At 46.5% G+C, this 13,077-nt stretch overlaps 1 protein-coding gene across 1 annotated transcript in view; it reads right to left on the reverse strand.

The window, feature by feature from the left end:
• NAV2 (neuron navigator 2) overlaps window positions 1–13,077 on the reverse strand; it is a 224,746-nt gene that overhangs the window by 29,094 nt on the left and 182,575 nt on the right. The window contains exons 17-22 of the mRNA XM_018554770.1: window positions 12,865–12,930; window positions 8,113–8,157; window positions 5,461–5,621; window positions 4,145–4,397; window positions 1,944–2,038; window positions 1,195–1,247 (exon numbers count right to left, since the gene is read on the reverse strand). Of these exons, the coding sequence (XP_018410272.1) occupies window positions 1,195–1,247; window positions 1,944–2,038; window positions 4,145–4,397; window positions 5,461–5,621; window positions 8,113–8,157; window positions 12,865–12,930 (673 nt within the window). The remainder of the gene's footprint in view (window positions 1–1,194; window positions 1,248–1,943; window positions 2,039–4,144; window positions 4,398–5,460; window positions 5,622–8,112; window positions 8,158–12,864; window positions 12,931–13,077) is intronic.

Below are 13,077 nucleotides of genomic sequence, written 5' to 3' on the forward strand. Positions count from 1 at the left end.
GTGTCCGCTCCCATCGGGACCTGCACACTTCTACAGTCCTGCTCACAAGGATACTCGGAACAAAATGTTTATATATCGCAGCTTGTGATGGCAGAAAATTCTTTTTGCCCGAAGGTGACAACGCTCACTCACCATACTGTATCTAAAGTAGTCGCGTTGTCACCTTAAAACAGGACTACAGAACATCACATCTTTTCCATATCACTATAACATGGGGGAGGGGGGGGGGTTGTTCTGTTGTTTGCATAGTTAACAGAAGAAAATTGGAAATGCTGATGCCGTTGTTTAACATTTTAGTTAAGTGCACAGGAAGATTTGAGCACACTGGATTTCTGGCAGGATCAACGGGTATATTTCTGTACTTGCAGAAAACGTTCTTGGAATGAACAAAAGAAAACGAATGCAGCCACCACATCTAAGGACCGGTAATTTGCGATGTACAAAAATGTTTTTTGTCCTGGGTTTAATTATCCTTAAATGAGGACTATAGGGTAATCCTTTTTATCCCATTGTTCTCCTCAGGGTCACGGGAGGCCATATACTAACCTCCTCCCGTGACCCCAAGCTCTGTATATAGTGGACTATATACTCAGAGCGCCACAGCCGGGACGGACCACGACAATACTGTCTGGATCCACCCAGCTGTGCGAGTGACAGCTGGCTCTGCCTATCTAGAGGCTGAGCTAGCTGTACCCGCCCCCTCGGGGGGGGGGGAATCCCTGCGGAGAGCGTTGACTGACAGTCCCCGCTCTCTACAGGGAGATGATCAGGAAGTGAGCGAGCGACGGTACGTGTTCGCTCACTTCCCGATCTATGGAGCCGACGTGGGACAGTTTCAATGTCACAGGTCGGCTCGAACTATGAGGATGAGTGTATCACTCACCTCATTGTTCTCCTTAAGGGCCGGTCCACACCACAAACTCCACGTTCCAGTGCGTTCGGCCTATGGAACGCACTGGAACTCAAGCCGGCCGTCTCCCTGATCAATGCACTGCCCCTCCCCCTCCCGCCCCTGAACGCAGAGGCTGAGTGCAATGGAACGCGGACTTTGTGGCGTGAACCGGCCCTTAAACATGAATGGGCTGACGCGAGGTCACGCACACTACAAGTGTACATCAAGTGTGAACGGAGCCTTATAAATCAGTCTCGGCTCACTGCCAGCTATAAATATGGTGACACAAGCGCGTTGCTTACCGTGGAGTAGACAGACGAGGTGCTGGATACCAGAGAGAGGGAAGAGCCGTGAACTGCGGGATAAAAGAGGAGATTACAGATCAGAGAGTGTCAGGCGTCTCATATCAGGTCACACATGTCCATCAGATTCACTATCATTGTAACAATTTCCTTTACAAGATCCCGCTATGTAGTTAAAGTGGATCTAGAATCACATTTATTATTATGTGACGTGTTGCATGCCAAGCATTGTGTCATTCTTCAGCGATCACACTTCTCCCAATCACAATGTCTGTCTTTGCTAATTATCTGAACCCGCCTCTTAAAGGAGAACTATGAGGGGCGGGTGCTTTTCACTCACCTCATAGTTCTAGTTGCCCTGTGACAATGAGACTGTCACAGGTCGGCATTGCACTTTACAATATAAGGAAAGGAAGACATTACAGTCACAATACAATTCAAGACAAGATGGTAAGGAGGGCCCTGCCCCTGAGGGCTTTAAATCTGAAAGGGAGGGGCCTCACATTGCGCTTGCTTAGTATAAAATCCCTCTTATAAAAACTGGAGTGACATTGTCCATGGAGAGCCTATCATTGTTCCCTTTTATTCCCTGTCCTAGGAACCTGCAAAGGGTCCCTCCGCCTTTCATGGCCCCCATTTCCTTTCAGTTGGGTTCCCCCGGTGAGTCATTGTCATATTTGCTGGAAAATAAGACGACACTTTGCAGTTGTTTGTTTTTGAAGCCGAGACTCCCAAGGGCCACAACAAACACTGTACGAGGACGGCCGGGGGGAACCAGACCGGCAGGTTCCTGCGTGTGTTTTGTGTGTCCAGGGGGTGACGTGACAGACGTACAATGTCACAACTGCAACACGACACAAGTGAGGTGTCACCGCAGGGGGGAAGAACGTCACCAAATGTACTCGGCTGTACAGATCATCAATGTCACTACAATGGACGGCTGGGAGACGACACTCATGTGACAGTGTAATCGGCTGGGAATTTGGCCCGGGGATTCCGACTGATATATAAACTGCGTTTCCCCCAAAATAAGAACACCGTCTTATATTATTTTCGGCTCAAAAAGACCCAATAAGTCTTATTTTCGGGGGCAGTCTTATTTTTTTTTTTTAGTGAACAACAATCCACACTTATTCATGTACAACAGTCTACATGTATTCATGTAACAAAATATGGTGATCAGGGCAATCGGGGGTGCCGAACCTTTCCAAGAGCAATTTGGTAACCAATCGCTGGCCAGAATGGGCGAAGCATTTGGTATCGTTCCGCCTTTGACAGGAGGCGGGGCTATAGAGGAGGCATCGGCTTATGCGGCTCTGCTCCCTCCTCTAGCGCCGACTTCGCTGATTCTCTCCCGCGGCTCTTCAAGTTCCCCCTTATGCCACCACCGGCCCTGGGAATGGTCACAACTAGGTCTTATTATCGGGGAAACACGGTACAGTTAGGAACTCTCCAGGATTCGGCCCAGGGATTTGAGATGCTATGTATATTTGGGGACTCTCCAGATTTGACCCAAAGACTCTGACTGATATATAAAGATAGGAACTCTCCAGATTTGGCCTTGGGATTCTGGCTTAGATAGGAACTCTCTTTTTGTGCATGCCGGCTGGTAAACGTGCTGGGAAACTTTTTGCTGTTGTACTGTATAAAGCCCTTCCATGTGCACCTTGCTGGAAAGCTGGTTATGAGTTGATGAGTGCGTTTGCCATTCGTTTTGCCTGGAGTGACAACATAGCACACGCATGGTTCTACGTCATGTAGGATGCAAAGGCCATAGGCAGAGGAGGAAGCCAGGACAGAAGAAGGTACAAGGCGCAGGTTCAGAGTCGCTGTCACAGTGGAGCCCTCTCATTGACTTTCCCTTTGAGTTTGGCTCACCCGTGATGTACTCTATGCGGAGCCCCCTTTTAAAAGGAGAACTATGGGGTCAGAGCTTTTCCCCATAGTTCTCCTAAGGGTCACGGTAGAACACAAACTAGCGTTCTCCTGTGACCCAAAGCTCAGTATACCGCCCCCTCCCCCGTCCGTTCCGCCAGTCAGCGATGGAGGATCGGAGCAGGGAGAGGGGGAATGCCTGCAGGGAGCCGTGAGTGACAGTCACGGCTCTCTGCAGGGAGATGATCGAGAAGTGAGCGAGCGCCGGTATGTGTTCGCTCACCTCCCGATCTACTGAGCCGACCTGTGACAGTCTCATTGTCATTTAAGGATTTTTCATTTAAGGATTTTACAGAAACATTAAAACACTTTATTTTAATGAATATGTAGCGGGGCTGAAGGGGTTATTTATCAGCTTTCTGCTACAAAGCAAACTGCCTGTGTGGGAAGCCTTGATAGAAGCTGCCATGCTCTTCTTTCTGTTACAAAGCAAACTTCCTGTGTGGGAAGCCTTGATAGAAGCTGCCGTGCTCTTGGCCTGCACACTTGAAACAGGGCACCTTCAATATAGGCAGGCTGCTAGTCAGCTTCCACCAAAGGTTTATCACACAGGGATTTTGCAGGCTGGAAGTCAGCTTCTACTAAAAGCTTATCACACAGACATGTTGTTTTATGTTCCGTTCACCTCTCATGGCCGAGGCTCCCCGCAGGTGTAACCATAGACACTGACAGGAAGACGACCGTCATAGAACAGAATTCTGCCTGAAGAGGAAACATCATCTTTCCCCTGAAAACAATCTCCTGCGGACGGGGATCGCTGAGCTGTGCGGTATTTGCCTCCTAGCGCTGAGCGGGCCCTGGCGGCATTGGCGGTGAAATTATTGGCCGAAGGAGGTGAATGTTGTGGCACTTTAATGGCAGAGAGCAGAACAGCTTCTGAGATATAAAAGAAGATACAAAGTATTGTAACAATCCTCATCTACTCTACATTGTACCCGAGGCTGATACAGAGATATATATATATATACTAATCAGGAGGTTAAGTTGTATATGTGATGGTGACTTCTGTCCTGACAGGATGATAATTAGCAGTTGAGCTGTTGGAAGGAGAGAGAAGCTAAAAACAAAGAGCCAAGTCTCATTGTGAATCAGTAAACGGAAAGATCCCGAGCGGCTCATGGTTCGGGTCTTGTCATCCAATGACATGGAGCTGTTTCGGAAGCGGGTCTCGCCGTAGTGGTCAGATGACCCATCGGCGTTGGACAGGCTGTGAGTTCGCAGCATTGCTGAATTAGACAAACTCATCTGTGAGGAGGCTGTTGGACTTGCTGGAGGTAGAAAGCACATCAATAAACATTAAACCAACACTAAGTGGCTGTGACAATATTGTATAATGTAAGTATGACATATGTCCCCGACAGATACCAGACCCCAAAGACCTTGTTCCAACATCATATTTGTTGATTTTATAGCAATACAATTATATCTAAATTATGTTAATGTATAATTAGCTATAGCTACCATCATAATAATCCTTGTAACATAAAGTTTCCATTAATATTTACACGACTTTAACAGTCAATGAAAAAAATGAGTGCCCATTGATCATGATAGGACTCTTTGACCATCGATTGAGATAATATCTTTTGGCCATGGATCAAAACCGTACTCTTTGACCAATGATAGAGATAGGACTCTTTGACCAATGATAGAGATAGGACTCTTTGACCAATGATAGAGATAGGACTCTTTGACCATTGAATGAGATGATATCCTTTCATCATCGATTGAGATAGGACTCTGACTATTGCACAGGATCGTACTCTTAGAATTCGGGCCTAGAGATACATCAAAGCAGCTATCTGAACACTGCCCAATATTTACTCCATTATATGGAGAAGAGAGATGTCAAGTCCACCATTAGACAGCTGGTCAACTAAACCGTCACTCACCCATCCCGCGACTCATGATTATACTAAACTTGAGACATCCAAATACTCGACTGACAGACCCGAGGCCACAAATGTCAACTCCCAAAATGACTTCTCCATACTGAGGTTTGAAAACCACCACTTGACCTCTCAAAGAATGAAAATCTCAAACTTGTTCCTCGACTACTCTAACTGGTCATAGACATATGAAAGTGTTTTCTTGTTGAGGCACCATCAAGCCTCTGAGTGATTGTCTAATTTTTAGGCACTCGTGGTATAAATTTGAACACTAGAGCTAGAAAAATCGTGTAATTGAGAGGAGAAAGCGGCCACCTCCCATTCTCAGCATTATCTCAGAGCTTTCCTCTAGAACCAGCAAACGTAAGGATCATTATACGGGTTGGGCAGCAGTCAGCTTTTGTCTTGGATACCTTAGGATAGAGATGTCAGGGTCACTTACCAAGCTGGGAGAAATTAAATCTAGTTCCAGAAGGAGACATAATGCTGGAGCCGGGCGAGAATGGGGAGCTGCTGGCCGTGTCTTGCAGCCCTCCGGCTGAATGGGAACGCAGCCATTCCTTGGTGTCATCCTGACTTCGGAGCTGAGAGGACGGTGCATACCTGGGTGAAGCCGGGACAAATGGTGTTTGTAGACAATGACAAGACTACTTCAACAACCATGCATGAACCATCATTGTGGATAACGCCAACCAACAGGAATTCAAAATTAACATGTCACCCGGAATAGCTGTACTGTCCAAGACTAAACCTTTATAGATGACCACACAATGTAAGAACCATAAGGTTCAACAACCATACCAGTCCATACGACCAAACCCATCGGCACTTTCCTTACTTCAGTCATACAAACACAGCTGGATCAGGAGACTCAGCTTGGGCCCTTGCCTATGGTGGGCAACCTTTATTAAAGAGGTCTAGATGTCTCATTTGTCACTTTTCTTTGGTATGAAATGCAGAACATTAAATTCTGATGATATTTTATGTCCTCCTAAATCTGGAATAATCCTTCATGTTCAATGGAGGGGAGATGGAGAAGGAACACAAAGTGTCATGACCCAAAAAGGGAAAACTGGAGTTAAGTAGATCTTTTGGCGACCTCCATAAACATGGCCAGACCATACAAAGCCACATAATGAAGAGTGGCCTCTGCACGCACAGTACATATATGTGTCCAGACATACGAAGGGATAGAAATGTGTTGTGGTGACCCGAAAACATCCAAAAATAAGAATCTCCTCCAGTACATACAAGTCAAACACTGCTGACCGCAAGCAAGGTTAGTATTGCCGGTAACATGCACAATGAGGTTCCTCTGAGGCAATGTGAGTAACTAATGAGATTGAGCCAATACTTTCGGAAGACCAAAAAAGAAACAACTGGACCCAATTCTATAATTGTCTGCTGATGCTAAATATTAGGAATGTTACCCCATCATCATTTGGGATTGTAATAGGTACCGGCAGTAGTACAAATTGGGGATTCGGGTTTGATTAAACTTGTGAGGAACCACCCCCAGCACAGACCAATGTTTTGGGAGAAACCATAACGGTCTGAAAAACTTCACACTGGCCAGTAATTATAAGGAGGGGTCCCTGCCTGTAACTGTAGCCATTGTGATCACCAATCAACTCAACCAGGGGTAGCTAAACTTTGCCCCTCCAGCTGTGGTGAAACTACAAATCCCATGATGCCTCTGTCTCTGAAAGTCGGGTCTGTGGCTGTCAGAGTCTTGCCCTGCCTCATGCGATTTGTCTGTGAGGGCCAGAGTTTGCTTACCCCTGAACTAAACTATAAAAAGTTCTCTAGCATCTACGATAGATCAAGTTTTGGGTGGACTAGCCCTCTAAAGTGGAACTCCGGGCAAATCAAATCTTAACCCCTGCAGTGGGGCTACCCCCACACAAAGTTATACTCACCCGAACCGTGATCCCGGCTTGCTCTTAGACCACTTCCTTAAGCCATGCTCCCCCTCTGCTGCAGCAGTCTAAAAATCCTTGGGTCATCACATTTTATACAGTGTATAGAAAGTGAGGACGCCGAGAGACAGACCATCGTTGGAGGAAGCGGTGTAAGAGCCAGCCGGAATCGCGGTACGGGTGAGTATAACTTTTTTTTTTAGCTCCCCAGACAAAAATGAGCACTTAACCCTTGTAGTGCAGGGGTAGCCCCACCGCAAGGGTTAAGATTTGATTTGCCCAGAGTTCTGCTTTAAGGCATGGGTAGGCAAACTCTGGCCCTTTAGCTGTGGTTCTACTACAAACCCCATTAGGTGCTGCAAGACTCTGCAAGCTACATGCATTACTTCCAGAGGCAGGCGCATGATGGGATTTCACCAGTTGGAGGGGCAGGGTTTGCCTAATTCTGCCGTTAAGTGTCAGTCCGGGGTTAGGGTTAGGCTAACCCTAGGCACAGCCACAGCCTAACTCCAGATTTTCTGATTGGTCCCTCTGTCTCCACTAGGGAGATGGACCTCACTTCCTGACAGGGGGTCAAAGGAACAGGAAGTTATGGCACAAAAACAAGACAATATTGGATAACCACAACAAAGTTCATGCTGGAACTCAGCGCTGCATCTACCCAACATGTCTCCCTCTGATCGAGTTTCACTTCTTCAGTTTCAGTGCAGTTTTGAAAACATGACATTTAGACATAAAAACAACCACATGGCAAAAAAACACTTCAACATGCAATAACATTGAAGATCCAAGCTGGGAATTGGATTGTATATTCCACTCTCCATGATGGCGAGTAATTTACCATCAAACTAAATGATAAAAATAATGACACCGCTCTCAGTCCATGCATTGGATGGAATTTCACATCATTACGCAACAATATCAACAACAATATCAATGCATATTATTCAGTTATTACTGTTTTTGCCTTTTGCAACACGGGTACAGTCATAAAAAGTATGCTGGTTAAAAATGACAATTATACAAACCCCCCCCCCGTCCCCCCCCCCCGTCCCGGTCCTTCGCATGCAACACAACAATAAAACACTTGAAATATTCGCTGTACGGACAAGAATGCAAAACTGAAAACACAAACAACGAGGCTTGAAAACCACAAGTCACAGCGGTGCCAATACCTGAATCCCTTCTTAGGCAATGTGTTTCTATCGAGCTGGGGGTCACTGCAGCAAAGTTAAGAGAGGAGAGATCATTTTTAAAGAGTGGAAACAGGAAGTGGAGATGTGTAGGGACCAGCCAGACGTTACAGCGGGGGGAAGGAGGGATGCTCGAAACACAAACGTGCAAAAAAAACACAGGAGCGTGTGAAACGTGCAATGTGAACAGTCACAAGTCCAGGGTTGTGAGGAGACGACACTCAGTGCTGATGTTAATGGGATAGTTTATAATGGTGAATGCATTTGTCTGAAAATGTCATATTGTAAGGCGAAGCAGCGAAATCATCAACTTTGTAAGCCGTTATTACTGATCATAATTCCTTATAGAGTATGGCAAACATCTACAGTCTACATCTACATCTAGGGTCTACGTCTAGGGTTTACATTTACTTCTGCATCTAGGGTCTACATCTACATCTAGGGTCTACATCTACATCTAGGGTCTACATCTACATCTAGGGTCTACATCTACATCTAGGGTCTACATCTACCTCTACATCTAGGGTCTACATCTACAATCTTTATCTACCTCTACATCTAGGGTCTGCATCTACAATCTTCATCTACCTCTACATCTAGGGTCTCTTTTTATCTCTACATCTAGGGTCTGTGATGGAAGACTCTGTTACTCTCCTATTTGGAGGGGACTGCAGGCCTGCCTCCTTCCCACTGACTATGGGCCTTGGCTGTGGAGGGGGGTCTATTGATTGGGAGAGGGGCTTGCCATGGTGCTTTGGGGCTATGTGGGACCCTTTATTCACACTCCATGTGATCAAGAGGACCCCAGAGACCTATTTCCCAATGATGTGGGGGATACATGGGAAGCGGAGACTGTGTTTTCCTATACCCCAGTATCCTGTCCTGGACCAGACCCTGGACTTAGACTTGACTAACAGACTAGCAAGTTAAGTGGAAGTCTACTTGTCCCTTTGTCTGATTGTGTTATCAATGGGATTAACTTGTCACTAGATGTAGCTGAGTGAATTACCATATCATAGACACTCGGGAGATAATCCCATCCTATGTGTCTCCTCGCTCCCTATTCTTTCATTAAGACACCGGGGAGGGGATGTCTGTTTGTATTATGTTAATGTTTGATTGTCTTATGTTTTTAGACTTCCAGAACTGTATATATACTGAGCTGGTTTGCAATAAAGTTAGTTCTGGGTTTTTACCCTGAGAGACTAGTCTGCTCTTTAGGGGAAGGTTTGGGCTGTAATTATGATTTTCCGGTTCCAAAGTGGAGGAAGCTGATTTCTGACGGAGGTACCCAGTCAGGGTACCAGGCGTTCCATCACAGGGTCTACGTCTACCTCTACATCTAGGGTCTACATTTACGATCTCCATCTACCTCTTCATCTACATCTAGGGTCTACATCTACAATCTCCATCTACCTCTTCATCTATGGTCTACATTTACTTCTACATCTATGATCTACATCTAAGGACTACATCTACATCTACAGTCTATATCTACATCTAGGGTCTACATCTATAAATCTCCATCTACCTCTACATCTAGGGTCTACATTTTCTTCTTCATCTTTGGTCTACATCTACAGTCTATATCTACAGCTAGGGTCTAAATCTACGATCTCCATCTACCTCTTCATCTAAGGACTACATCTACAGTCGAAATCTACACCTAAGGTCTACATCTGCAACCACCTGTAGCCAAACTTTGGCCCTCCAGCTGTGGTGAAACAACAAATCCCATTAGGCATTGCAAGACTCTGGCAGTCAAATGCATGGAGGTTGGAAGTTTGGCTAACCCTGCTATAGCGTGTCACTTGAGTGACCACTCTAAATCTGCTGGTTCTGTTGACACCACATCCAAGATGGCGGCACCCAGCAGCAGCATGATGGCTTTGGGATGTCTAGACAAGTGAGGTTTTACAGGTAAATAACAGGCTTATATAAAATACATGAAATGCACATGTAAAATTTTTGAATGGTGTGGTGACAGGGTCCCTTTAAGTTGACCCAAAACATATTTGTGCAATAAACACTTCAAGAGCCTGCACAGGCATAAGGGAACTGGAAATGTAACACAACGGTGAACATTTCCCTGCTCTGCCTTACAGTGTTACATGTGTCAATAAGGGGTGGTTGGCCGGGAGCTGAACAGTAAACTTCTATTATAACTGACAGTGTTTCCAGCGACGTTAGGCTATAATTATAGGGATCATTTAGAAAGTGCGCACACCTCATGTGACCTAGATTTCCCTCAACTGAAAGTTATAACAAATAATCGGCCTTGGCTGCCGACCAACCCCCGGGCTCGTGCCAGCAGGGTGAAGGAGAATATATTAATCAGGCTGACGTGATGGTAAACCTGCAGAAGCTTCTTCCTCTAGGATCCGGAGAAGAAACGTTTCTTAAAGGGATTCCGATCACAAATATTTCTATTTTTAGCACCAAATTTTGGAATAAAATTTAAAGGGATTCATAATATTTAGCTTTCCTGATGGAATAATGAGGGTATGACAGCTGGCACGTCGCGCAACCTCCCTTCCCTCCCGGGCACGTGAAAACATTGGCACGCTTGTTTTGGGTGCGTCCTTTACAGAGCCAAATAATGTCACACCCCAAAAAATGTATCACTGCTGGAAATTCACAACTAGCTGAAGAAGTTACCTCTAAATCTCTGATCCAGTAACCCTAAACTAACCCCCAACCATAGCCAACCGTGATCACCAGGAACAGATTCATGGCAGAAAGTGTCACACGGAGGAGCACCAATTTTACCGGAAGCGTCCTGCACCGAAAAACAACACCCAAAAAATCTGCACCCCAAAATATGAGCCATATTATAGAGCCTGATCCTAGCCAGGGATGTGTAATGGAATATTCAGGGACAACCCCCACAATGATGGCGGTGCCATGTGCCATCCTATGATTGGGTCTATCCAGGGCCGGATTTCCCACAAGGCCAACCAAGGCCTGGCCTCGGGGCAGCAGGGAGTAGAGGGGCAGCAGGGGTGTGGAATTCCTATCTCCCGATGCCCGGGACATGAAGTTCTGGGTCCGGGTGGGTAGTTGTTCTCTACATTTAGCCCGGCTTTGGGCAAGCAGAGCTAAATGTACTGCCGCTTGTTTTGTACAAGTGATCCCGGTGATGTCGCCGAGATCACTTGTATGCAGCCGGCAGGTCTGCCATTCTCCATGGGGGGGGGGGTTTGGCAGGTGTAGGAGCGCATTGAGGAACCTGGCCTTGGGGCAGCAGAGAGATTAAATCCGGCCCCCGGGTCTATCTGATCAATACGGCAATCAGTAAAGATGATGATTAGAACAAGCATGCACATAAGGAAAAGCCGACTTTGTGTTACTTTGATATGAAGTTGTTTGTTTTTCATCATTTGCATAACGGGATCGGGGAAAGTTATATTTTTAATGATCATATTTTTGCTGGAGTGTCAGGGGTCAGACGTAGGGGTCAGAGGGCATATACATGGCAATTTCAACCGGCCTTCATTCACAAAAATGGCAAACTACTGCAAACGAATCGGAAACCAGGAAAGGTCAGAATCGTTGGTAGGGAGTCATCTTGTTACTCATAAGCTGGCTGAAAGTGGCTGAAACATTGCCATGTGTATGCGTGGTCAGCTGGCATGTCAACTCCCTCTCCATGTACGCAGTCTTCCGGCTCCTGAGAGGGCATAACAACTGAAGATAAAATACAAACAAACAACTACAGGACTATGCAGACAGTGTGCGAGGTTGGTTTGTTATGCAGAGCCTGGAGCTGGTAGGCCGTGTATGAGGTCAGTGTGTTATGCAGAGTCTGGAGCTGGAAGGCAGTGTATGAGGTCAGTGTGTTATGCAGAGTCTGGAGCTGGAAGGCAGTGTATGAGATCAGTGGGTTATGCAGCCTCAGGAGCTGGGAGACAGTGTGTTATGCTGGGAGACAGTGTGGAAGAGACTGTGAGGTCAGTTTGTTATGCAGAACCTGCAGCTGGGAGACAGTGCATGAGGTTAGTTTGTTATGCAGTCTCAGGAGCTGGGAGACCGTGCATGAGGTCAGTTTGGTATGCAGCCTCAGGAGCTGGAAGACCGTGAGTAAGGTCAGTTTGTTATGTAGAGCCTGGAGCTGGGAGACAGTGCATGAGGTCAGTTTGTTATGCAGAGCCTGGAGCTGGAAGACACTGTGAGGTCATTATGTTATGCAGTCTCAGGAGCTGGGAGACCGTGTGTGAGGTCAGTGTGTTTTGCAGTCTCAGGAGCTGGGAGGAGAGCTGACAGGGCATTGGCTGTCACATGTCTGCTAACCTCTGACCCCGTACACTCAAACTACATGTTCACAACCAATCCTGCAGAGTTCTAATGATCCGGGACTGGATATTCGGGTTCTCGTCATGACTAGTCCTCTTTAAACCTCGCTGCTCAATGTCATCAAACCTCTACAAGCCGTCTATAAATACACAGAGTCAGAACCGCTTATCCAATCAGGTGAAAATGATGACGGACAACAGACGTGATGACAAGCTGTCAGGCCGCAGCCGCATGCCAGAGAGAGGAAGCCGCCGGCCAGCGAGAAGCTCGCGGTGCGTCATTGCAGCACCGGACAACAAAAAACACCGTGATGGGAACCGCAAGCGACAGGGCGCCGGTGATGGTGCAGCGGCTTGTTTCTGCGGACAGACAACAAAGCGCGGCCCCGCCGTGCGGACATAGGACGGGCGTTGTGCACAGCCATGACAGACGCATGTTTACCTGTCCTGCTTCCGGGGAAGAGTGTTTCTGCTGAACTTAGGACTAGCGCCAGGGGAGGACAGAGGGCTACGGCAACAGAGCGACAACAAAACAAAACAACAAATTAAAAATCAATCAATAAAAAAAACCAAAATAGGTCAACTCCACCCAACATTGGTTTTGGCTGCACAATATTGGGTTGAATCGGCCACCAGTGACATCATTAGCTGAAAA

The sequence above is a fragment of the Nanorana parkeri genome, unplaced genomic scaffold, assembly GCF_000935625.1.
Source record: "Nanorana parkeri isolate BGI_ZX_2015 unplaced genomic scaffold, ASM93562v1 scaffold10, whole genome shotgun sequence".
NCBI lineage: Eukaryota > Metazoa > Chordata > Amphibia > Anura > Dicroglossidae > Nanorana > Nanorana parkeri.